This window comes from Diorhabda carinulata, chromosome 5, assembly GCF_026250575.1.
Source record: "Diorhabda carinulata isolate Delta chromosome 5, icDioCari1.1, whole genome shotgun sequence".
Taxonomy (NCBI): domain Eukaryota; kingdom Metazoa; phylum Arthropoda; class Insecta; order Coleoptera; family Chrysomelidae; genus Diorhabda; species Diorhabda carinulata.
Window position 1 is genome coordinate 20,794,987 of NC_079464.1, and position 27,744 is coordinate 20,822,730.

Consider the following 27,744-nt stretch of genomic DNA (forward strand, 5'->3'; position numbering starts at 1 on the left):
GAATCATATGTTTTGCGCCGATATATTTTCGAGGGTAAATGTCATTGTTCAAGTAGCAAGTTTAATGCAGTCAAAATCTGATAGTAAAAATGTTTATAAGTGTATATTGAGATTTGATAGATAAATGTGTTGTTTGCAACCAATCATTTAACTATAAAAGGAAGTTAAATTATAATGTTATCAAGATAAGTGATAAAGTTCATTCAGAAATTATAAAATTTTTAGTGTACAGTTTAGAGTTGCAAAATGTCCAGAGTAAGTCTGTAATTTTTTTGTTAATATTGAGTGATATATAGGAATGTTGTATTACAACAATTTCGTATATGTTTTTCTATAAAGTCCTTGATTTTATGTTTGCTATTTATTGTTGTTTAGCTTCATGTATAAAATTAATTTCAATCTAACAAAGCAACACCATTATACTTATATTTTTTATAAAATCTATTGTCATTGTTATTTTTATCCAAACAATGAAATGGTTTTATTTTTTAAATATAATATGGTTGTTTTTTGGCTTATCAACGAAATAGACACAGTATTATTAGATAGTTAGTTTCTTTGTTTCCCCATTTAGATAATACAATTATGAATCATTACAAGTATACAATTTATAGAAAATTTTATTATATGAATAAAATAGAAATATGCAAAAAATAGCTATATATTTGAAATTTTATAAAAATGATGAATATTTCAAATATATAAATGCATGATCATTTTTTAACTGTTATTATAGTTTTATCAATGTTAGATTTTAATTATTTAAATTGAGATATGCCGAAGAATGACATATCTTAACTGTGGATTATTTCTGCTGAAAATAAACTTGAATTCATGAAACTTTTTAAAATGTGAAGGTATTCTGTATTTTTAAGAAAAATTTTTAAAAATTGAAAAAGAAATTTATTAAATTTAACAGTTTTTGGTTCTATGGCATAGAAAGTAAGGTGAATGTTAGAAAAAAACATTTTTAGCAATAAATAAACAAGATTGAGATTGATATTTTATTCAATTGATAGGTTTAAGGTACGCGAATTAAAAAATTATTATGAAATGATATCAAATTTCACTTTTATGAATAAAATAAACATGAAAAAAAAATTAGCTATATATTTAAAACCATTATCTAGTGACTTAATAGCAATAGAGTAGTGATGTGGGCTGGGCAAATGCCCAATGGGCTTGACACTTATAAAATGATCAAATGACCAAGACTATGCCCCAAGCAGTTTTAAGCACCCAATATTTAGGCATTCAATTATAAAAAAATGTTTTTCTATCTTAAGTAAGCTCAACAACACCTTAAGCAGGTAATAAATAATAGGATTCTCAATGATGATGTTTTCTGGGTGGTTTAATGAGCCCCAAATTCATACAAAAACCACAAAGTTCAATGACCTGGAAGCAATTTTCTTTGTGAAGCTTAGCAGCTAATCTTGATCCAGAAGTACAAGGTTGTGAATTAAATTCTGTTGAGATGCTTGAGGCAATAAGCAGCTTCATGTGTGAAACAGCTTAGTACCCAAGTTTAGATGTACTTCAAGTGAAAGAAATCTTGGCTGATTTCAGAGACAAACAAGGAATTTGGTTCAGACAGTTTGTGTGGGAAATACTGGAAAGACATATCATATAAATCCTTTCCTGTGGTGGCGAGGATTAACAGGAATTTGTGAATTAGAGGAAGTTGCAATAAAAATTTTTGGGGCACCAGTAACATCTGCTGCAACTGAGAGAACATTAAACACATTTTTGAGGAATCAGAATCGGATGAATCTGAATCTGAGCCACTTGACTCCTCTGAGAGAATAACGATGAAAGTAAATGAAGCTTTGTAACAAATTTACTACTTACACTCCATCCAGATGGCCTGGGATCTGGCCTAATATATGTTATCTATAACAAAACGAAAATATTTTGAAAAAGCATTGCATATTTTTTTTAATCAATCCAAAACAATTGATAATTTGTTTTTTTGCATTATTGGTGTTTTATTGAAAGTTTTAACTGTCAAATATCTACATCTACCTCAATAAACTTTCAGACATCACACAAGATTAAAATAGACACATAAAAAAATTAGTTCATTAGACCAAATATGCAAAGATTTTACAGAAAATTTGATCAATGGTGGTCATTAAACCAGATTTGTCAATAAGTATCATTAATGAGTGCTTGTTTGATAATAAATCAATATTTTCTCTAAAATACATAAATTTCTGGGTTTTTTTGTATTTTGGGCATTTGTCCTGGAATTTTTGCACGGCCTATTAAGATTGACAAATCATTATATTAGCAATGTTATTCAAACATCTCCAATGGAGGTGTAGCAAAAAGTATGGCTCTGAAATGGATTAGAAATTTTCGGAAAAATAAAATTTGTATCATTCTTTTCATTTTGTCTAAATTACACCACTAAATATTGGTGTTGGCTGCTGTACCCATATCGATATGTTTTGTCATTAGACAACAGCATGTAAATTGCAATAAGGTAAAAATTTATAGTCAAGTACACGAGAAAAATAAGGATTCACCTAGGTGTTCCTGTAGTAAAAAATAGAATGATGTTTCAATACTAATATTTATATTATAGTGTAAATCTACCATAAACAAAATTGTATTAGTTGTAAGTTGCATAAATATTTGCTTATTTACATCATAGTTTAGTGTTGGATGTTTACAAAAAATGTAAATTGTTTGTAAACAAACGGTAACTGTAAACAATCTTGTATTTATCTTATAATTATGTTTTTATACAGTTTTTGAGAATTATCATTCTAAAAAATTACGTTAAAAACGTTCTTTTCACAAGATGTGATGAGAAGAAGAATAAAAGTATCACAAGTACTTTTTTGTCATCGAAAATATCGAATTATTATCAGCAAATTGTTTATAAACTGGATTCAGAATGCTTCCAAATAACTATCACCAAAGATTCATATAAAAAATTTTTATTATTAACAAAGTTATGATCACTCAAAGTTTAACGACTTCCTAAGCTAACACACAAACCTTGTACTAATACGAGGATGATTCCAGATGTACCTGTCCCAATAAAGAAAACACAAAATATATCTCTTCTTAGCTCCATACACTTTTCCAGCGATGTTCAATAAGTGCGATACACTTTTTATAATAATAATCATCATGCTCCTCAAAATAGCCATTAACTGATTTCTTCATTGTTGGAAAATCTTTGATCTTTGACCAGAGTCTACAAATAATTCGAGAAAGCTAAATCTGGCAAATAGGGCGCATCATTATCTTGATGAAAAAACACATTTTTTTGCTTTATCTCTTAGCTCAAACGTTGCAATAAGTTTGCATATTACTCGCCGTTGATAGTTTTTCCTTTTTCAAGATTATCAATGAAAATTATCGAACGCGCATCCCAAAAAACTGACGCCTTGACCTTGCCCGCAGATGGAACAGTCTTTGCCTTCTTTGGAGTCGGTTCTCCCTTTTCAGTCCATTGTTTTTATTGTTCTTTGTTTTGGGTGTGAAGTGAAGTTAATATGCGATGTATCGCACTTTTTGAAATGCTTACTATGTCTGCTATTTGGCGCACTTTCAGTCGACGATCATCCAGCAGCGTTTTGTGGATTTTCTTCAACATTTCTTGAGTCGTCACCTCATTTGATCGACCACTGCGATTCTGGTCTTCGCAGATCGTACGGTCTCGTCGAAACTTTGATAGCCAATATTTTACTGTTGATAATGAAGGAGAAGTCTCGCCCAAAGTAGAATCTAGTCCAGCTTTTATATTGGTTGAGCTAATACCTTTCAAATAAAAGTATTGTATCACATAATGATAAAACGAACAAAATAAAAAAATTATGTTACGTAATGAGAGAAAAATTTCCTCCCTCATCCCACACTTTAAAAAAAGGCTTGCCCGACTCTCCCAGCGAAATTGGTTTGCGTAAATTTTTTCTGAAAGAGAATGAAATTTTCTATCGAATACACTTCAGGCAAACCATTTCATACCATGAGAGAGAAATATATATCGATTTTTTTTAAAACATTTTTCAGGTTTTTCAAATCCACGCAAATCCACGCGTTTTCAATTCCTATAGTTTTGAACTATCAATTTTCATAAAAAAAATCGGTATGAGGGCACTTTTTAGATCGATAGCTCCTGGACTATACGCCCGTTGAATGCTATCTTGACGCATAATATTACTAGATATTATTAGACTCGATGACTCATTTACTGATATTGTCAATTAGTTCAAAAATTTCATCAAAAAAAAATTTTAGAAATTCTAATAAAAAATAAAATTTTATATTATATGAACATAACTTTAGATGAATTTGTAAATTGTGTCAACATCCCTATTGCGAGGAAAAACATTACGATATATCAGTAATTTTTAATTAAACAATAATATTATACGAAAATAAAAAAACATACAATGCGGTCAATTGTACGGAATAAAATCAATTTTAGCGTTATTAAAAACCTGAAAAGGTCGATTTTTATCCTTAAATTGACAATTTACAGTGTGAAAATATTATCCCCCTACAGCACCCCCTCTTAATTATGCGAAATTTTTTCTTAAAAAAGGGGTTTTTCATTCAGCAATATAATTTGGTGCAATCATAACTGAGAAAATTAATTTTTAAGTTGTAAAACTTTGATGATATCTCTATCACAAAATTTTACTTTACAATTAAATGTTCAAAATAACCACCATTCACTTCTTAACGATAACCGAGGTGATTTTGGAATTTTCTTAGAACATTTCGTATTTCTATTTTGTTAATTTCTCCCGTTATCCTAAGTTTCAAATCAGAAATATTGTCTGGTCTATCAAAATATTCCTTAGATTTTAAATAACCCCATAAGAAATAATCGAGAGGAGTCAAATCGAAGGATCTAGTCGGCCATTCGATCGTTCCACGTCTTCCAATCCACCTATTGGGAAAAACCTCGTTTAAATAATTTCTAACTGTACGTGCAAAATGCGGTGGAGTTCCGTATTGTTGGTAGTAAACAGATCGATCTATATGATTAATATCAGGAAAAAGTCTCTGTAATGTAGGCACTAAGAAGTTAATCAAAAAATCTAGATATTTAACTGTGCCCACAAAAAAATAAGGGCCAATAATTTTATTGTTAATGATACCAGCCCAAACGTTCATTTTTTTAGTATATCGAATATGGGCCTCACACATCGAGTGAGGATTTCCTCTGCTCCAAGATCTACAGTTCTGTTTGTTAACCGTCCTGTTTAAATGAAAAGTCGCTTCATAAGAAAAAATATTTTTTTTATGAATTGCAAATCTGCGTTCATTCTGTCCACCATCGATTCACAGAATTCTTGACTTCTATCAGGATCATCTTTATTAAACTCTTGAACCAACTGAACTTTGTAAGGATGGTATTTTTCTTTACGCAAAACTCTCAAAATAGATTGTTCATTTACATAATTGTAAAGTTCTCGTGTTGTCTTACGTGGATTTTCCTCAATATCTAGAAGTACATCCAAATTTTTTCATCAGTAAATTGAATATTTCTACCTGGTTCTTCAATATTTTTTACATGTCCAGTTTCGCGAAACTTATCCAATATCAAATCCCATTTAGGATTTTACGATGGGTCCAGTATAGGCCCAGACTTGGGCCAAGTATGTACAACTCTGGCCCTAGCTTGAATCCGTATTAGCCCAGACTTGGTTTGCAAGCCTGGACCAGGCCTGGTTGCCTAGATAAATCCAGTCTGCGACTCTGGGCCAAACTTGTTGCTTATAAAAATAGATTTTTAATATATTTTTGATAAAATTAGTTTTATGCCAAATTTCTATTAATACACTATAATTAATGAACATTAAAATATTAGTTAAATCATTAAACATATAAAGAAATGATAATATTTTTTATTATTTTATTTTTTATTGTCTTTTATGTATAAAAGAATGATATTTATAAACAATTATTATTTTTAATGTTAAGATATTTATTATGGACATAACTTTATATAGTTATTCAGAGTTCCGCCAAGTTTATAGGATATATGGACTAGGGGATGGTCGAGGTCAGTTTACCCAGAGTTCAGCCAGGCTTGGGTGACTATAGGATGGCCGAGGTCGGGTTAGTCAGAATTCTGCCAAACCTGGCTGACTATAGGATGGCTGAAGTTGGGTTACCCAGAGTTCAGCCAGGCTTGGGTGAATATGGAACGGCCGAGGTAAGGTTACGTAGTGTTCAGCAAGGCTTGGCAGACTATAGATTGGCCGGGGCTAAATTACCCAGACTTCAATCAGGCTTGGACCATTATTGATTTGCCAAGGCCGGGTTTCCCAGCGTTGGCCGAAGCTAAGCCCCGTCGTTCAAGACTGGGGGCTCCTACATGGGATGAGCCATAATTAAATTTAATACGCGCACAAATATACTGTCATCTTTTAGTAACTTTAGCAGCCTACTAGATTCATATCAATTGTTTATTTGACTAGTATCTTCAAAGGTTTTTTCCTGATACGGAAATACTTGATTGCTGATTTAAAAGTTAGGATAACGGAAGAAATTAACAAAATAACCCCCGAGGTCATACAAAATGGTGTACGATTATTCCAAAATCTTCTAAAATCCCTTTCCAATAAGGTGCCACACGACTTATAATTCATCGGAGGATATTAATACTGTAAATTGTCAATTTTAAATAAAAATCGACTTGTTTCAGTTTTTTTTATAGTACATAATAACGGTAAAATTGAATTCATTCCATACGTATGGAACGCTTTGTAGATTGTATTATGAATAATTTTTTTTCATTATAAACAAACTCAAATTTTTGAACACGTATTTCGTGTTTATTCTCATTTATATGGCACGTGTTTAAGATTCAGAGATAATGCGTGCATTTTCTTGGCATCTCAATTGCGGATAAATCACCTTAATACCTCATAGTGTTAAATGAGTTGATTTATCAAATGAACTAAGCTATTCGGTAACACGTTATACTGGCTGTTCGCCGCGTAACGCTCCAGTTAGCGCTGGCAAATCTCGTCACCGTACAACGTGAAATTACTAATAAGAAACATTTAAGTGAAGTGTCACGATTTTAAATTGTTCTCAAATAAAAGTTTAAATTGAACTTTACCAAATATCAGTTAGTTGAAAGATTTTATAACGGCGGATTGAGGTTATTACCATCTTATTGACTTTGAAACTGTACATCCTGAAACTTTATAACCATCGAAAGACGACGAACTTATGGTTAAGTGTTGTTTTTTCTCTTAAACTCAATAGTTTTTTTTTGAATAATTAAACTCTAAATTTTCGACTCATCAAGGGCGTCGCTCACTGTGGCAGAAAGGTCTTATACCTGGCAATAAATCGACAAAAAACTAGCAAAGAAAGCCTATCCTAACCAAAATAAGTCGAAAATGAAGAATAAAATTTTTTGATATCTCGCTTCGTTTTCGAGATATCGATACTTGAAGTTGGAAAAATTTATTTTTATTTAATATTTGTATATATCAACCTAACTTAACCTTCTCGTGGTGCACTTTGAGTGTAAAAAGTCAAATTTGTCTAAACAAAGTTTTCTTCGCGTGAAGAATATTTTAGTTTTATTTTATTATTATTATTTTTTCTTATGGGGGGCTTCGCTCCCACCAGGGGCTCCGCCTCTGCACCTCGGACCCTGGTGTGCCCAAAAGGCCAGGCCGCGAGGAACGGGTGAGTTTCGTGAGGGGAGATTGAGGGCAGATAAATTCGGAGCGGGTAGATTTGGAACGATTTTTTACAGTCATTTTTATTATTTGGTTGATTTTGTCGTTAAAAAATAGGATAAATGATGCAAAAATAATTGCTAGAGAACTTTTTCAGGATAATTGTGAAATAATACAGTAGTCTGACTATTCAATTAGAAAACAAATGAAAATAAATAATTTTTGAAAGCATTCAGAACGTACTTGCTCGAAAGAGGATTTTTTTTACATTAAATTACTAATTAAACCTTCAAACTATCATTAAATATTGTTTTTTATTTTATAAATAATGGAAAAAAACCGACAATTTTTTATGAAAAACATCAAATTATTCATGTATTTATCATATGTTAAGTTATATTCATCACAGAGTGATGAAAGTAATCAGAAATGGCTTATTTTGCTATAAAAATCTGTTTTTTTCAATATAATTTTGGAGTATCAGGGTGATTAATATAAAAAATAAATAAAAAATCTTTTGTTTATTGAATTACAAGATTCATATTGAATTTGAAATGATAAAATATTCATTTGAAACGAAGTATTAAACGCCATCTGTTCAATAAAACGAATTTTGAACTAATGTTTGATTATAACTTTAAGTATCGATATCTTGAAAACGAAGCGAGATATCAAAAATTTCATTCTTCATTTTCGATTTATTTTGGCCCAATTAAGCCAAATCGCGGCGCCACGGAAATCGTACTACCCGAAAAACCAATATTATAATACATTATAATCATTAATCCCAAGCGTTTACTACCCATCCCTGTACTAAAGTCAGTTTTCTACGGATACTGTACGCGTACTGTTGTAGATTTGAATTTTGAATTTTTGTGTGTGAATTTAAAGCTTTATTTTCATAGTTTCTGTTTGAATTTCAACATGGAATTTTCGATTTCAGACTTCGATTTCGATTTCAAAGTTTTAAATACAGTAATAATTATTTAGTTTAGTAAAAATAACCTGCGTGGATTTTTGCGACCACTTTATCATAAAAATTATTTAGGTTTTTATTTATCATAACTCTGTGTACACTCATCATGGCCAGACCATTAAGGCGATCTTCTGCCATGGTGCTTCTTAGCCATTTTTTAGTCTTCTGAGACTGCTAAAGAATAGCTCTACTGTACAGGTCGTGAATGGTAAAGCGATCAAAATTTTTAATGTTTTTTCCGTTTCGGGAAAGAAGGAATTTATTTCTTACAGGACATCAACAACTTTTAGATTTGTTACATTAAAACTATCGTACTACAATTGCTGCCAAAGTTCACTTTTTAAGTTCAGTAAATAAGTTGTCATCTTTTGCATCTGCGCCGGGTGTAACTTAGATAATGCGTGTTTTCTTCAGCAAAATGTACTTCAAAGGAGGTGATAATTGAATCCAAGTATGGTATTACTAAAGACATCTTCCAGTATTTTGAAGGGCTTTCTGCTAGATGATTGCTTCTATGACTTTCTCAGCAACAACAGCAACTTTCTTTATAATTTCGTCTAACACTTTTTCCGGATTTTCATTAAAAGTAAAATCTTTTTAACGTATTCCGAGGCTTTGACCACGTCCAAAGCTACAGGAGTACGTTGACAAAGGGTTCAATCAATGCCGAGTATTTGGCTACCAATATAATCCCGAGAATGAAAGAAATTCTTGAAGTATGCCGCATGCAGTTGGAAGGCACTTTTTCGAGTTGCACTATTTCGTTTCTGAGATAATGTTTGTAAGGCAAAGGCTGGAAATATTAGGTATCAATTTGCTCCTCAAAACTATTTCCCGAAAAAAGTTTATAGTATCTTTGGTGGTTCCCATGGCATTTCTAATTTCAGGAAGTGAATTTAGATCATTGATAACTAGATTCAGTTTGTGGGACGAGCAATGAAAGTAGAGGGATTTGGTGTACTTTTTCTGGTGTACTCCTTCTTTTCCTGACATCGTTGAACAACCATCAAAACCAAAACCAACGCATTTATTTATATTCACATTCATTCAACTGTCTATAGGTGTTTCTTATGAACACTTACAGATGACATTGTCCACGAAACCAATTAAAATTGTATATTTGTAAAAATAACATCTACTTTATGTATGCCGCACACAAATTATACAAAACTAACGTAAATACTGGTGAAATTAATTAAAAACGGATATCAAAATCTTAATGTTATTCCGAGTATTTCAATACTTTCTACATTATACATTAAACTTTAATTGCGATGCGGAATTTATTAATAGGTAAGGAAGTCAATTGTTCGCACGGCCTTAGGACTTTGGTCGCTTTGCGGCTAACTACATTTGATCTCTAGAGGATGGGGCAATTGGCCCTCCCTTGGCGACGTCCTAGCAACTCATACATTAATGAATATTGATACATTGAGGTTAAGTTCTTCATTTAATATTTCAATATTTAAAAAAAATGTCTAAAAACGCTTCACGTAATGAATGATCGCCCTCTTACGAGGGCTAATCCCTTTGTTCTTCCCCTGACGTATAAACATTTTTATTTTACAATATAATATAGATTAAGGTTAATACATTTTTCCTATATATACTACCGGTCAAATGTTTTTGCCCATCCTATAGTTTATGTTATTCACAACAAATAAAAACAGTACGATCGATTTTGAAATTGTCAGGTTTTCCATATTCCATTATACTACAGTACAAAATCGTAAATCTGGGATAAGGATTCGCCTTGGGTTTTGTGTTTTTCCGTATTTTAGGTCATACGAACATTTGAATGCATTTATGGTGGCGCCTTCTATCGCGCTAACGAGAAATAATATCGCATTACATAATAATGTAAACAGAGGGAGGGGTATGCATAAAATATAATAAAATCGCGTTTAATACTGCACAAAACCACATTTATATAACAATAATAAAAATATTAAATACTTTATAAACATATTCTTCATGTTATCGTTTTGTATGATGTCGACATCTAGTGTCCAATACAGAAGCTAAAAATTACGATACGAACGATTTTAGATATTCCGCGTTTTAGTCCGGATTTATGTTCAACTTATTTCTATCGGTAGGGTGAATTTATAAACACTGTCTCTTACTTATTTAATTTATTTAAATACTTACACTAGATTTATTTATTTGATTTCACTGATGGTTACTTTTCTATGTCGTTTCCTTCATTATGACTTTTAATTACAAACTAAACTAACTCCAATAAACAAACTCCTTTATATTTCCAATTTCAAAGCAAAAACCACGAAGGAAATTAAATTGTTTGCAAATAAAACATTTCAGTTCCAAAATATCTTTATAAATAATCATGGTAGTCAGAATTAAATTACTCTCACCAAGCCACGCCAATGCTTATCACAGACTTTCTGGCAGGAATATTTCGAAGAACTTGTGTATATACGCCTTCCGACAGCTTCGGCCAATAGAAATGCATTTATGTTTACTATTCGATGTTTTCATTGGCAAACATTGGAGATGATGAGTCCATGTGGATTGACGGCTTGTTCGATGTTTATCGAATTTTATACGGGGAGTAAACGTTATTGCGTATTTATGAAATATTGATTGTTCCTCGCGTAACTGTCTTCTGCAATTGATATTGGAAGAACTATACAACTGTTGAACAAGAACAAGGTAAACCTGGTAAACTTTCTCAGCAACTGTCCAATCTGTGAGAAAAGTTTAGAATATAGAATTGTGTGTTGTTGTAACAATAGTAAAATCTTATTTAAGAATATATTGACAATTAAGTATGAAAGAAATTAAAAATATAATGTAATTCAATGCAAAATAGGTAAATTACTCTAGGTGCGCTGCCAAGCCAAGTTCGTACTGAAAGGGAGCCGAGGGTTAAAAAAGTTTGGGAACCTCTGATTTAAATTATTCTGTCTTGCATTAGAAATTAGATTTTAGGACTTTCTCGTCTGAATTCTGTATTTCAGATACGATTTTCTCATATAATGCATTAAATTTAGTTTTCTCATTTTCAGAATTCGTTTAAAAGGAGGACCGAAAATGGATGGGATCTTTTCAAAGACGACAAATACGAAAAATCAAAATTTCATAGACCCATGCCTCACGTCCATTTTTTAGGTTTACTCTGCTTAATCCTTATCGTATTTTCATTAGTAATTTTCATAGAAAAACAATTACCAGCTGCTCTTAAGATAGAAGACGAAAACAAACACCCCGAAACGTTTATAGCGGAAAGGGCGTACAACGTATTAAAAAATTTAACTAAAATCGGTCCTCGAATAGCCGGTAGTTACGAAAACGAAGTATATGCCGTTCAGGTTCTCAAAAGCGAAATAGATAATATAATGAAAGATGCCAATGAAAATCATGTGATACAATTAGACATTCAAAAAGCATCTGGCGCTTTCAATTTGGAATTTCTCGACGGTATGACCAACGTTTATCAAGATGTACAAAACGTAATTGTCAAAATAGGATCTAGAATAAATTCACCGCACAGTCTGCTCATCAATTGTCATTTCGATTCGGTTGTTGATAGTCCAGGTAAGTTTGATAACCATACACATCATGGTATTCACTGTATCGTAAATTAGGACAAGACAAAGCGTTAAAAAACGAAATGATTGATTATGGTAAGCATTTGATTAAAATAAAAGACAGAAAATTCCTTTTTGATGTCGCAATTGTCAATATGGAAAAAAACATGTTGATGTAGGAGATGTGCAAAGGTTCAAAAACAAATTTACAACTCAAATTAGACGAAAAATCGCTGTTTCGGAGAAATTTTCCCCACAGTAACGAGACCAGTCAATCCCGATGTATTTTGGCCGTCTGAAACCGAATTCGAGTTACCGCAATGGAGGGGGGGAGGAAGATATTGATATACATATATATATATATATATATATATATATATATATATATATATATATATATATATATATATATACCAAAAAACGCTGTTTTTGCACTTATTTCACTATTTAACGAGAAAACTATGCGTCCCAGCGAAAAACTTAAACCCGACGAGTTGTAGATAACTAAATTTCCTCCAACTTTGCCATCGAACGTTTTGTCGTACGTTGCATAGTTAAGTCGCTAGATGGCGCGCAGAAGATGTCAAAACTCATTTCTTGCATTTTCTGGAAAACTATGCTTTTCCGGGGAAAATAGTAAATAGTATACAAAAGTATATATAAGTATACATAATTTCCGACAACTTTTGTTCGAAACTTTTTTCTGAATAACGCATATTTTCGCCACTAGAGGGCGCGAAAATATTTTTTTTTTAACAGAAGAGGTCTGACAAACTTGATCTCGCCGACGTCCACGTGTGGTCTAGCTCCGTCATTGGTAAAATACTAAATGTTTTAGGCGCCAGCGACGATGGAGCCAGTTGTGCGGTTATGCTCGAGATCTTAAGAGTTTTATCAAAATCCACTAAAATGTTGAGACATAATATAATATTTCTGTTTAATGGAGGAGAAGAAAACTTTATGCCGGCCTCACATGGGTTTATTACGCAACATAAATGGGCTAAAGAAGTGAGTTGATTATTATTTTGTAGTAACTTCACCAACTTTGTTATTACGTTGTTATATTTATAAGAAGTTTCCCTCTTTTTCTATAATTGAAAATTAAAATGATCACTAAATCATTAATTACAAAACTTCAACAATTTTTTATATCCTACCTCTTTTTCTCCAAACATTTTTTAATATTCTTTACTCGTGGTTAATTTTCTAAACTAAACAGTCTACTCACATTAAAGCATATTAAATTGTCTTTCAAACAGCATATTTCTTTTTTTTGATAAAAATGAATAATTTGAAAAAAAAGTCATAACTTTACAGTGGGCCGATTTCTATGCATGCGAGTTAATATCGATACCTTAGAGCACAAATTAAATAAATAGAAAACAGGTTTCAGAATGAGATATTACTGACTATAAAATTACTAAAAACTAAAAGGCGTTGAACCTCATTACTGGAGTTGAGCGCGTATCAAAGCTTTTTGGTGATATGACAATTTTTCTTATCACATACAGTGAAAATATACAAATAAATCCAAAAGTTTTGGCCCACCTTGTAAAATCTTAAGTTTGCCAATGTATAGAGCCCATCAGATTTAACGATTTAACTTGACAGCGAGTTCATTTAAATTTTGTTAAAAATACCGGGTAATATGATTTCTGAGTTTGTCGAGCAAGAATCAAGAAGGTTTATCTAAGCACCACATTGCCCTTCGTCTGAATATCTCACGAACTTTGGTGAAGCGAATATTGGCGAAATGGTGAAACGCGAAGACCGGTCACGGGTCGCTCCAGAGTTACATCAGAAAGGGAATACCGTTAAATAGCTACGAAGATCTATTGATATCTAGTTAGCCTAGACCAGTTCCATGCATAAACAAAATATTGCGTAAAGTAAACCAGAGTTACGCAATAAATTAAAAGAAAAAAGATGTCTACCGAAATTGTATTTAAAAGGCTTAAGAGGTAAGCAGATTTACGAAGATATGCTTAATACCCTTGGTGATCAATGTCCTTCGTATGCGACCGTGAAAAATTGGACTGCAAGCTTCAAAAGAGGTGAATTTTCCATTGAAGATGATGATCGATCGGGAGGGCCAGTTTCTGTGTCAGTCCCCGAAAATATCGATGCAGTTCATGACATGATTTTATCAGACCGTCGAATTGGGCTAAAACGAATATCTGAAGCACTTAATATTTCATACGAACGCGTTCATCATATAGTTCACGTCAATTTGGACATGAGAAAAATTGCTGAAAAATGGATCCCCAAATGTTTGATTGTCGACCAAAAGTGTGCAAAGGTAGAAGCATCGCGTTCGATCTGTGCTCGATTTGAAAACGATGTAGACTTCTTAAACCGAATTGTTTGTTGTTGGGAAATATATAAATCGAAAAATGAAATTACGCGCATAAATATGTAAATCATTTAGTCGAAATGTGCGTAAAAATCATGAAAATATGCAAAAAAATTCTCATACAAAAATGAATTGATTCATATTCACACAAGGGTACCAAACTAAACACTTAGTTAATTGTCATTTGTTAGAAAAACGGTAAACCAAAAAACGTTTTTCGAAATTTTCATTTAAAAAATTTTGTCTCCTGTCTGACTATGAAAAATGTATAAATAGAAAAAAATTTCACATCAACTGAGGTAATAATCTAAAATTATAGCTACTTGACAAAGAAATTGAAATCCTCAATTTTACAATCACATTTTTGAATTTTCTAAAAAAATTTTGCCTCCCTTTTTGTGACATTTTGAAGAGCTGCCACAAATTATTTTATTAGTTTTACACTTCGGGTTAATACGATGCTTGCTATTTAAGTTTTGAGATAGTTAAAAAAAAATCATATATATATATATATATATATATATATATATATATATATATATATATATATATATATATGGGTGATTCCATATATAACTGTGATATTCAATGTCCTGTATTGTTTTTTTGTACTAGTCATTAATTAATAATCAATTAATAAAAATTTTGTGTTAATTGAATAATTCTTAAGATATTTAAACATTATTTTTATACAATATAACTTGCCACTTAAAGAAAACTTATACTACATCACTTGAATGTCAGTACCGTGTCATGTCCATTCCTAGAATTTACCGATAAATTATTAATTTTTTTTGTCGTAACAAATGATTTAAACTAATTACCTTATAAATTCTAATGTTTATGATCAAACTGAGGAAAATTGATGCACTTGTTGTTTAATATCTTAAGTTACCATGTCAGTACCGTGGATAAATGAGTCAGTACCGTGGAACTCAAAATCCGACATTTGTGTCTTGCTCGTGATACTTTGAAGTTGTAGTAAATTCCTCTTAGAGTTTTATTTTTACAGTAAAATAGATGAATAATATGCATAAAAAAGTTAGAAAAGTTAAATTTTAAAATCTTGAAATTTTGAATACAAAAAATCACAGTTAGAACGGAATCACCCATATATAGATACGGCTTTTTTGTTTTTCAAAATATTCTCCATTAAGACGCAATACATTTTTGAATGCATTTGAACCATTTTTCCATTTCGATTGAGGTACCTCCCAAACATGTCATTCTAACGCATCAACTGCTCCTTCAGGTATAGAAAAACATTCACCTCGCAATTACTTTCTTCTGCGGGAATAAGAAGAAATAATTTTTTCGAACACTTCTGGCAAACAAATGCTAGTGTACCATTCAGAATTGACCATTCTATGTTGCTTTAATGGAACGATGGCGACATGTCTACTTATTCCAAAAAACAGGGACCGTTTGCTTCGCAGTGCTTTGTCTTTTGAAGCACTGCGATTGAATTTTTTGAACATTTCTTTGCTCTAACCGACAAGGTGTTTTTTTGAGCGATTGTCAAATTATGCGGTATCCATATCTTCGACAACCAAATCTTCATGCAATATTGAATGTATGCGAGTGGAAGTAATGTCCAAGTATGCCTCAATTTCAAGGTTTATCACATGACGATCTTACAATATCAGTTTACACACAGCATCGTTTTTTTTTGGCAAGGAGACGCCTTCTTTACCCTCATCAACCTGGAACTGGAAATATCGAAGTTAATAGTGGAGGAACTCTGCTCATCAGAATAGTTCAGTACCTGGCCTACGCTGATGATATTGATCTACTCAGTCGAAGGGAGCGTGATCTAAAGGAGAGCTTTGAGCAGCTGCAGGAGGAATCCTGTAGAACGGTGCTCACCATTAACGAGTACAAAAAAAATACATGGTTATGTTAAGGAATATAATATCTCCTAGAGGCTTTCGAAGTAGGCCGATATAAGTTCGAAAATGAATAGATCATACTTAAGTCCCCAACAACTACTAAAGTCACGTCTACTTAATTTGAGGACGAAAAAGCAGATCTATCGCACAATTCTACGTTCGGTTGCCATGTGTGTGGGAGCGAAAGATCTTATGACAAATATATGGACTATCGTGCGAGCAGAGCGTGTTGCGCAGCCGTACAAACATCGAGCTCTACCGGCTCTATGAAGACCCCAGCCTGGTGACAGACGTCGAGAAGGCCAGACTTGGATGGCTAGGCCACTTGGAGCGTATGTCTGAGGAGCGGAAGTTGCGCAAAGCGTACCGGCAGAAGCCCGAGAGCCATGGACTGCGCAAACGATGGCTGGATGATGACGAAGATCTTCGGGAGCTAGGTATGAGGGAGTAGAGATACAGAGCGTTGGACCGTGACAACTGGAGGAATGTGGTGGACGAGGTCAAGGCACTTTGAGGACCTTAGTGACCACTGATAGAAGTGGATCTAGATGGTGCTTTATCACCAAAAGTCAAAGCGAGTTGATCGTCACCTTGCTGTTGGTTTAATCCACGTCGAAAGTTATAGGAAATTATCGCACGAAAATCTTCGCGATTTGAATACATTTTTTTACCAAGATTAATGTTTCAATTATTTGTAGACAACTCAAATATCACTCGTATGACAACACGTTCTGAGTACGTTCCCCATTAAAATTGTCAAACTTTATTATTGCAATGTCAGATTTGCTACTCAAGTATTGAGTAGCAAATCTCGTATAAATTCCATTCTCCGTGCTAGTTGTACAATATATGATTTTCATTTAGGTTCGTGCATTTATTAATTTGGAAGCATGCGGAGCGGGAGGTAGAGAAGTACTGTTCCAAGCAGGTCCAAATCATCCGTGGATATTGGAAACTTATTCCGAAGAAGTACCTTATCCTTACGCTTCATCTTTAGCTCAAGAAATTTTTCAGAGTGGTATTATTCCAGGTGATACCGATTACAGAATTTTTCGAGATTTTGGAAATCTCTCAGGTAAATTCACGCGACTAAATTGGAATTTCTGGAAATTCGTACTGAATACACTATTTAAACTATCACTACAGATTATTAAGAAACGTTTTTTCAAGATCTAGATGTTTAATTTTATTTACCAGATGGTTCTTCTAGTTATTGTATCGTGAAGATTTAATCTTGAGTACTACTTTTTGATTTAAATCTATTGTGTGCATCTGAAATTTTAATTTATAATTTGCTAAAATATTTTCACTATTGAAGATTCCTCTCTAATTCTCGCACTGTTTTTGTCTCCTTTTTATTTTATAAGAATTATTAGTGCTATTTCTAATTATTGTGGAATTTTACCTTAGCTAGACAACACATATTCTATTTCCAGTGCTAGTAAGAGACTTCTTATAATCATAACATTCAATTGCATATAGTCCAAAACCAAAAAATTCAAATTGAAACAATTTCATGTCTAAAACAAACAATCTTTATATTTTTTATTCACTTTTATTGATTTTGTTGTCCATATGTATGTTGAACACTGTTGTATTTAGACTTTTTATAATATTGTGGTGGTTTGAAGTCTTGCTGATTTCTGGTTATTCGATTAATTCTTCTATATTTTGTATAATTTCAATTTCATCCCCCATTCTTCATCTTCCAGTTCTTTGTGTGCCCCTGACATTTTAATTTAAAATTTGCTCATATATTTTCACAATATATGATTTTTACCACTGTTTTTGATCTCCATCCTATTTTATGGGGATTATTAGTGCCATTTTTCATTATTTTGAAATTTTACTTCAAGTAGACAAGACATGTTCCATTCCCAGTGCTAGTGAGAGACTCTTTATAATCATAACATTTTATTGCATCTAGTCCAAAACCAAAAATTCAATTTGAAACAATCTGATGTCAAACAAACATTCTTTTTATTGCCAATTCACTTTTTTTTTATTTTCTTGTCTATATATACCTTGATTAATATTGTGTTGAGTCCCCCTTCTTTTCATAATATTGTAGTGGTTTGAAGTCTTTCTGATTTCAGGTTATTCGATTAATTCTTCTTTATTTTTTATAATTTTATTCTTTACTACTTTATTTCTCAATTCTTTTCATACTATTTTTCTATGAACTAGAACAAATATTTTTCCAAGATCTAGATGTTTAATTTTATTTTCCAGATGTCTCTTTTCTTCTAGTTTTTGTATCGTGAAGATATGATCTTCAATACAACTTCTTGATTTAAATCAATTATGTGATTCTGACGAATAATCAATGACAAACATTGTCAGCTTACATAAATAGATCAAGTTTCAAGAATTTCAAGCTAGCTGGTATTTTTAAAAGCTCGTTTTTTTCTAAAACAACCATTTTCATTTCAAAATTTGTCTACACAATACGTACCATAATTCTTGTATGAACCAATCTTGATAACAATTTATTGCTTTTTGCAATGTCATACGGTTTTTATATCATAGTTATTTTATAAATGTCTTTTCAGGATTAGATTTCGCTTGGTCGGCGAATGGATATGTATACCACACTAAATTCGATTCAGTGGAACAAGTACCGCTCGGATCGCTTCAAAGAACGGGAGATAACATCCTAGCTTTAGCTAAAGGCATGTCACAGGGTCATCAAATTTCCGACATCGAAAAATATCAACCGGGACATTTGGTATTTTTCGATTTCTTGGGGGCTTTCGTTATCCGATGGCCTATGTTAATAGCCGACATTGTTAATCTATCGTCAGTGATATTTTCTTTATATTCTTTGTACGGAAACTTCAAGAGTGCTAAAATTACCGACGGTACTAATCTATGTAACAATTTAGATAACAATCATTAATTTCGATTATTTTTAGGTTTAAACAACGAACGGTACTCAAGAAAGCTTGTGGGTTGTATGATAATTGTTTTTATGGCTTGGATAATATCAGTTATATCGACACTTGGTATAGCAGCACTATTGACTTGTTTAGGTCGTACTATGAGCTGGTACGCCCGACCTTTCTGGATTTTCTTTCTATATGTGATACCTACTCTAGTCATATCCATGCTAACTTTACTTCTGCACGCCAAAATGTTTAACAAGGTATGTGTGCTATCTCTTGAATATAATTGACAGCTTCGATATTGACTTTTCTCCATATATAAAAAATAGTACAAATTTCGATATAGTTTCCATCATCTTTTTTCAAAATCGAAAGTTTTCAGCTGATTAAAATCGATATTGTTTCAGTTAGCCTTAATTACGACAAAAAATTTTTAATTTGGGGTAAACTGCATGGTACTTGGACACTAAATAGTTATTGGATAAATCTTTTTTTAAAAATCTGTTATAATTGAGAAAGCGGGGCAGTTTTTTCAGCAAGTACATGCGAAAAATAAATAAAACGGAACAGATCTATGTAAAAAATGTTCAAACATTATAAAAAATGATGATCTACTATGTAATGACTGTCAAAAAATGTTTCACCCTTCTTGTATCCCTACTGCATACTATGATCATATACGAGACGATGGAGATGACTACTAAGAAGATTCGAGTGATATACTGAAGAAGACGTTTATGTATGTACATATTGGGGTGTCATATACACTGTGATCCAAAGGATCTATTGTATCCCCCTTTCTAGGGAATCCAGTGTTTACAGCTGACCTGTTAATCCCATTACTTTTAGATAGTCCACAATGTAGGTGTAGTGCTATGGAAATCTGTAGTGTGTCACACTACGAGAGAGAGAGATCTATACATTTGTTATTCTTATTATACCAATTTGCGGGTTTGACATTGTTTGACTTTTGAATTTGGCATATCTAATGTTGTTGGTCTTCCTGATCAATACAAATATTAAAAAATGAACAAGCCGTAATAACATTGGAACATCTTTGACACAACTTAGATATACACAATGAGTCGAAGAATGACAATAAAGTATCGACAAGTACAGAAACGATGTTACTTTCCCTACTTCCCAATATACGATTATCAAGCATATTTTTAGATAGAAATTACACTATAAATATATTTGAAATATGTATGTCGTCCTCTGAGGAACAAAGTCTACACGTCTCATTATCTGCTAAGTTTAGCATCTTAAGATGTCCATTGAGGCGACGTTACTCTTACTCTTTATCTCCTGTACTAGTGTCGTCGTTCAACTCAACCGCCTCAATAAAATCTGGTACTAACCAAATTCGTAGTCAGCAACAGATCACCATAATCAACATTCTCGAGTGGGGCGGAAGTAATCTGATTGAATTTAATGCAGCAAAGACCCAGGAGGCTGTATTTGCAACGGCAGCTCAGGATTTGGCCCTGTTTGAACCATAGATAAATTCAAAAGTTTGCACGATTGTTAAGATAAGAATCCTTGACAGGATCGTGAGAAGAGAAGAATTTTATAACTTATTTGGGGGTTGTGGTATACCATTTCTTTTCATTTCTCGTGTGGTGTTTTGGTATTACTACAGCTTAGTTTTGAGGTTAATTTTTTCTCAAAGTTGAACTTTTTCGGTACCAGATTTGATCATTTTTTGAGAGAGGTTTCGATTTATCCTTGGTGACTTCTTTTTGAACATTCTGAGAGAGGCTTATCCCTCCATATTTTCCAATAATTTATTGAGAGGTGGAAGACTTATAATTTTTTCTAGTGCAGCATTTGGGCATATTTATAAGGTTATAGTGAAATATATTCAGGCCAATGTTTGATTAATAGATTCTGAATAATTTGTTCTTTAAAATAAATGTCTGTTAGAAATTAATTTATTTCAGGATATTGAAACTTCACCCTGGACATTATTTCAACTATATTACGATGCATATCAACTACTTTGGACTATAGTATTATTATTAGGAGTAGTTTTAAGATTACGTTCAAGTTTCATACCACTTCTTTGGGTTTTCTCCGCCGCATTAGGAAATGTATTAAAGTCTACATTATTCGGTAAATGGAGAGGTAAGTAACTCAATAAATATCAAATTTGCAAAACAAAAGAGAATCTAAGAAAGAATACACATTTTCAAAAAAAATAGGGAAGAATATACACTAGCAAATTCAGAGAGGCGCATTCACTGTAAAGTTTTTATAACCGAAAGTGCCAGGGACTAAAAATAATTTTTTAAGCTGATTACGAATTGTTTTCTACGGACTTGTAGTTTACATAGTGAAACTTATTTGAAATAACAAACATAATCTCTACATAAACTCTATTCCCTATAAAACAGTGAGAGCTAAAAAAGTAGTTCCACCAATAGGGTTTATTTGACCTCCAATAAAAACTGTTCTTTCATTTGAATAATCTAAGCTCGCTTTCTAGTTCCCTAGTTCTAATAAATTCCAATATCAGGTTCAATGGGTTCAAGGTTACAATCTCACTCCTACAATTTTCTCATTCTAAGCATTTTCTGTTAGTTTCATTCTCCTCCCCATAGAACTTGCACTCGTCAATTCTAATCCACATCAGGTACTTTCGATAATAAATTTTGCAATATCAGAGTTCAAGAATGAATTTTTTTCAATCAGCCAGAGTAATCCTTTTTCAGAATCTTGTTTTTCCTTATACTCTTGATTATTTAAGTATTTTCCTATATCATATAAAGGTTTGGAGACAGTTAAAAGCTTTACTGATTCGTTTACCTTGATTCCCAAGAATTGTAACCAACTGTATTTCCTGATGAGGTTAGAACGGATTACATGTTATCTCAATACTTTCATTTTAACTTTTATAGTGGTACGATTCTTTGAGGTTAATTTCCACACATTTTTTAGTGAAAAGTATTTTCATTTGAAAAGGTAGCAGTTGATGTCAATCTTGTATATTACAGCCCCTCGTATGGTGTGTTAATCATCTGTATATCATTTGATGTTATTTTCTTTGAAACTTTGGGTGGTAGGTCCCCTTTACCAATATTTCTTCTACTTAACACCATGGGGGAAACCTTTATCATGTTTATTTTCTTGATCATTTCATTATTGGACAGAAGCAATGATGAGATGTACTTGTTAAATATTTGTAAAATGGCCTTACTTGTTGTGTTGATACACCTTACGATCTCTTTGCTTTTAATAAAGCTCTGGACGATTCTTACTTACTATTGTTTTTATGGTTCTAAGCAAGAACAAAGCTGAACTTGTCAAGTCTGGAGGAACAGGGTTTGGTTACATTTTTCTTACCTACTTTTGGTATGAAGGTGATTTTAGCCCTTCTCTATTTTCTGGGTACTAAATCCAGTGTTAAACTGCTTTTAGTTATATTCATTACAAGTGCTAAAATGTATTTATTGTGAAGATTTTTCCAACAATATTTTATTTATTGTATTGTGTGTATTATGTTCCGAAAAGAAGAAGAATCGATCCTCTTCTTACTCAGTGGTCGACTCTTCTTGCTTTTTTAGTCGTATTGAACGGAAACTTCGTCATTTTACCTCGACTTTTGTGGTCTTACTGCTGAAGTAATCGAAGTCAGAACATTTGAAAGTTAACCATTATGCCTCTCTTAATCTTGTTATATTTAGCTCCTTGAAGTACCTTTGCAAATACCCATTCAGTCTGACACTGTTGAAGAGCCTGTAGAACGTTAGACCATAGATGGACTGTTATTTGGCGGAGATTCACTCAATTTGGCCAATGATGACTGGACTATTTCTTCGCTTTTGTAGTTTCCTGCTTTATTCTCTATTTTTCTTAGAAATTACTTTTCTTTACTTTGTATTTTGAATTTTTTCCATGTTTCTGATTTTAATTTTACATAATATGAAGAAACTAAATTATAAAAAAAATTGAAAAAATTAATTTTATATTTTTTAGTATTGATTTTCCACTGTCCCACTTTCAAATTTTCCAAATCTGTTTCCTATTTACAACCTCCAATGTCTCTTCCTACCACTATTCATAAGATTTCTAATTTTTCCTATTTCGTTAATATTTTCTTCAAAGTATTTTTGTTTCCTTAATTTTTTTTAATTGTCTGTTATATTTTTCTACTTACTGGGATTTTTTTATTCAAATTTTATATTATCATTTATTTTTTGCAGATTCAAAGTGGCTTCTCCTTCACATATCCGTATTCGGATTGCCTTTCGTGCAATGCTTCTACTTAATCATAGGAGCCCTCTACCTCTTCATACCGATAATGGGTCGAGCAGGATCCGGTAGTCACGCCGAATTTCTCCTTTCGATTTTCGTCACTTCAATATTTGCGAATTTATTTACTTTCGTCGTACCATTGGCGATATTAGTTAGAGGTATCGAAAGAATTTTTAGCCTGTTGACAGGACTGTTTCTTCTATCTCTGGCTATTATAATATTGACTCCATTGGGATTTCCGTATTCGGGAGAAACTGGAGCGTTGGCTCCACAGAGATTTATGATAGCGGTAATGATATTTTAAATTTACAATTAACGTTTTTCTATTTTGTTTGATTTTATTTTTCATGTTTTGATTGGTTGTATTTCTGAATTATCTCAAAAATACCACTATACATTTTATGATTAAAGACCCTAATGATAGATTCATTTCATGCGCCCTTTTTATCAGTTACAAGTCTTTTAGTAGCTGATTCATATTGTGTTCCTGTTTTACCCCTTCATTTTTATTAATCTTAAAATTTCATTTTTGACATTTATTGTAATAAATCGGGTTATAATTAACTGAATTCTACTTTTCATTAACATAGTATGACTCAAAGTCAGAAAATTGGATTTCCCTCACGTTAGAGCAACTTTCTGGTCGCGTATAATAAACATTTGTGTGGTGAAAAATCTGTAGCAAAAAATTTGGTGCTCTCATTTAATCATCTCAAAGCCGTTAGTCTTAGCTTTATAATGAGTGATCTATTATGTTATTGAGCTATTTTTGTTTTGGTATAAAAAATATCAAATAAAAAGGGTTGTAATTAACAGTGAAAAATATTAATCCCTTAGCTCTAATAATAGCTTCCAATCGCTTTTTCATGGATCAAATAATTTTCTTTTTTGATACTATCCCATTTTATGGTGAGCTCCGTTTTGAGGTCCGATTTCGTGACTGGTGTAGGATTTCTAGCCCAAACTTTTATCTTAAGTTCTTCCCATAAATAGGGTTTAAGTCTGTGCTGGTCATAACCCCCCATAGCCTGTAAAAACTGCCATACGAAACCTATAGTTTGTGTCCTGCATTAGGATGCAGTTTTCGACAATGAAACTGGTGAAGGGAACGACGTGATTCCCTAAAATCGGTTCATCATTAATCCCGCCAGTTTCAATAAAAACCAACACGTTTTTTGCTTCCATTGAATTACCCACCCAAACCATCCAAGTTTTTTTTATGTAACATTATGCGAATCTGTGTCTCCAGGTCGGTGGACAGCGGTTAATTTGGGGCCAGTAGGTGGCCATTTTAAATCAAGGTTCTTCTTCTGACCGTCCAGCTATTCACATCTACTCCTCGCGTTTCTCTAAGCTCTTCTTGGACATATCTACTATCTACTTTTTTATAAACTTGTGCTTTAATTCTATTTTTGTTTTAACAACTGTTTTTCTGTCCTTCTTTCGTGTATTTACTCTAATTTTTTATCTTCTTATATAATGAATCTCATATTTTCCCCTTCTTCTGTATCTAATGTATTCTTTTTCACTTATTTCCTACTTCTATTGTCAAATTCCTTCAAATTCTAACCCATGAAGTGTTACAGTGTTATTTTATATTATATTATATTTTATATTTTTTTATATCTCGAAAGTTTTCCATGAAATTAGACACAAAATTAATTGATAGTTTTTCAGCACACGCATAGAACATTCCATGACATATCAGGAAAAGTTGTGAACGAATCAACTGGCTATTGGTTCGCTGATATGGACCCTAATAGTCCGCATTCAGTTGATAGACACGTTCCGGATATGAAAAATGCAGAATTAGTTAACAAAGATTGTGAAAGTTACCTATATTGCGGGCTACCATACCTCGTACCAGTATTAACAATGATATGGAAAACTCATTGGCTACCCGGTCCGCCTCCAGTTATTTTGAAACCAGTTTCTATGAAAATTTTGAATAGAACGATCACCACCGTCGGAGAGAAAATTACCATCAAGGTAGATGGTAAGTTATTACATTCGAAAGTTGAGGATATGCATGTTACCACATTTTCTATTTCCATGTGTGCCAGAAAGTACGATACATTAGAGTCATTTTTGAATTTAGGTCCTACACATATTGGTGTTATGATATCTCCGGTGTCCGGGGTGGAAATTGAAAGTTGGAGTTTACCTACAAACGAACCATTAGCCGGTCCATTGTGGAATGGAAGGAAAACATATTTTATTTATTACGCCTATGGTTTGGAACCTGTTCCGTTGGTATTTTCAATAAATTTCAAAGTAAGATAATTCGTTTCAACAATATCAAATTAGTAAAATAACAGAAACACACACTTAATGATGATCTAAAGTACTAAATATAATTTTTTTTCTAGATATTTGAAAAAATATAACAAAATTAAGGATTAAAATCAATTTTTATTGTTCCAGTGCATCCTTTTTAAATATACTTAACTACCAGCTGTGGTTGGTTGATCCGTTTAAGGATACTTGTTAAATATATTGTGGAACTAAACAAATAATGCTTTTGTTTTATGAACAGTATTCCGAAAATGATAACAAAAAACGAATTTCGAAAATTAGAGTCTTTTTTCCTCATAGTATTGTGAAAATGATAACAAAAATTGGTGAAAATTAGAATCCTTAATCACCAACTAAGTCATAAAAAATAATATTAAAAGTTTCCCCTTCATTTGCACGAAATTTGTACCTGGCGCATAAATATTTGTGACAACTGTTATATAATAATAAACCTTCCAATTAACTTTTTCTTTTCTTATGAACCCCCAATAGACTTTGATATTTTAATACATTTCTTACTTGGATATCCTACGTAGACCTGCAAACAGTTATTTAAAATTCATGAAATATGAAAATCTCGCAATATATCAATATCTTTAAAATTAATTACCCCACAAATTTCGTCTACACTGAATTCTATTATGATACTTCCATCATCAAACAGGACCGACTTCACGGCCCACGTCGTGGACGAGTTCGTAACAATATCATTTCTTATGCCATCGGTACCAATAAAAGTAGCTAGAATTTTGATATCATAATAAAATCTTTTGATTACAATAGCTTTAGTGAAGTAATTCCCAAAGTGGTTCATGTGCGCCCCCTTGTTAGATCTGACTTTTTGACGGGTTAGTAATGTGGTGTAAACGTATCAACTAAAACTGATTATAAGTATTTTGAAAGAGGTTTATGAGGGAAAAAAGTTTGGGATCTCCTGCTTTAGTGTGATACATGTTTACATAAAACGATTAACGATGCTACTAGAGTAGATTTATTCTAAACTAGGATTATCTTTTTTAGACTCCGAAAAATCATAAAGAGCCTATAATGGATTTGGCTATAACTTCCCACTACTTGTTCGGTCCGGGTAAGGCCTCAAAGGAATTTAAACAACTCATTAATCAATTTCCGTCGTGGACGGCAATTAATTATTGGACGGCGTCGTACGAATCGTGGATAGTTTAGAAATAAATTATGTATATTAACAATCAGTATGGAACCTCAAGTTTATCGATTCTGTTCGACTATGATCTTGTTTTGACTATTATGCAACATCAATCTGTATATTGCAATTAATTACAACACTGCCGCTATTAATTAATTCATATTTGCAGTATTTTTTGGTTAAAAAGTGTTCGACAACATGACACTTTAGTGAATGTTTTGATTGTACCATGAAAATCATCCCAGATATAAATCAAACCAGTGTATAGTGAATAATAATTATCCAAAGGCAATAAATATTCTCCCTCTCGAAGGAGATCTATAGCATCGATACAGATGCCAATTTTTTTTGTTTGTTGTCATTTTTACAGATTTTTTTTCAAATAGAAACGATTATATTTATTTTCTTTTTTATTTATACGATTTCTATTCCTGGGGTGAATTAATAAACACTCTCTTACGTTCTTAATTTATGTAAATACTTTACACTTATATAATTCACTTATCACTATCACTTAACTAATTTAAATTCTTAGATTACTTTCTATTTCGGTCTGTTCACTACGACTATTTATTATAAATTAACTGAACTGCACTACACAGCTCTTTATATATCCCAAAAGAATTTTAAAAACAAAGAAACAAAACAAACGAATGAATAGACCTTCCTAGAAATTATTCAAAATAAAAAATGTAAATAA

The 27,744-nt window shown here is 32.3% G+C and overlaps 1 protein-coding gene across 2 annotated transcripts; it reads left to right on the top strand.

Annotated features, from left to right (window-relative positions):
- LOC130893627 (endoplasmic reticulum metallopeptidase 1-like) lies at positions 1-27,694 on the top strand. 2 transcript variants are annotated; one of them, XM_057799865.1, is made up of 11 exons: positions 1-255; positions 11,679-12,207; positions 13,039-13,208; positions 17,307-17,517; positions 18,995-19,303; positions 19,358-19,587; positions 21,271-21,454; positions 23,533-23,873; positions 25,262-25,580; positions 25,683-25,858; positions 26,900-27,694. In XM_057799865.1, exons 1-11 carry the CDS (start codon positions 247-249, stop codon positions 27,062-27,064), a joined length of 2,643 nt encoding a protein of 880 aa, XP_057655848.1. In that variant the 5' UTR covers positions 1-246; the 3' UTR covers positions 27,065-27,694. The 2 variants fall into 2 exon arrangements, with proteins under 2 accessions (XP_057655848.1, XP_057655849.1); XM_057799866.1 differs by lacking the exon at positions 1-255 and adding an exon at positions 6,807-7,215.
- Positions 27,695-27,744: the final 50 nt, after the last annotated feature.

Excerpts from the sequence above, each read along its gene's own strand:
- LOC130893627 (XM_057799865.1), top strand. Across the intron at positions 12,208-13,038 it reads TTCGGTTGTTGATAGTCCAG|GCGCCAGCGACGATGGAGCC; the intron begins GTAAGTTTGATA and ends TAAATGTTTTAG. Across the intron at positions 21,455-23,532 it reads ATTATTCGGTAAATGGAGAG|ATTCAAAGTGGCTTCTCCTT; the intron begins GTAAGTAACTCA and ends TATTTTTTGCAG.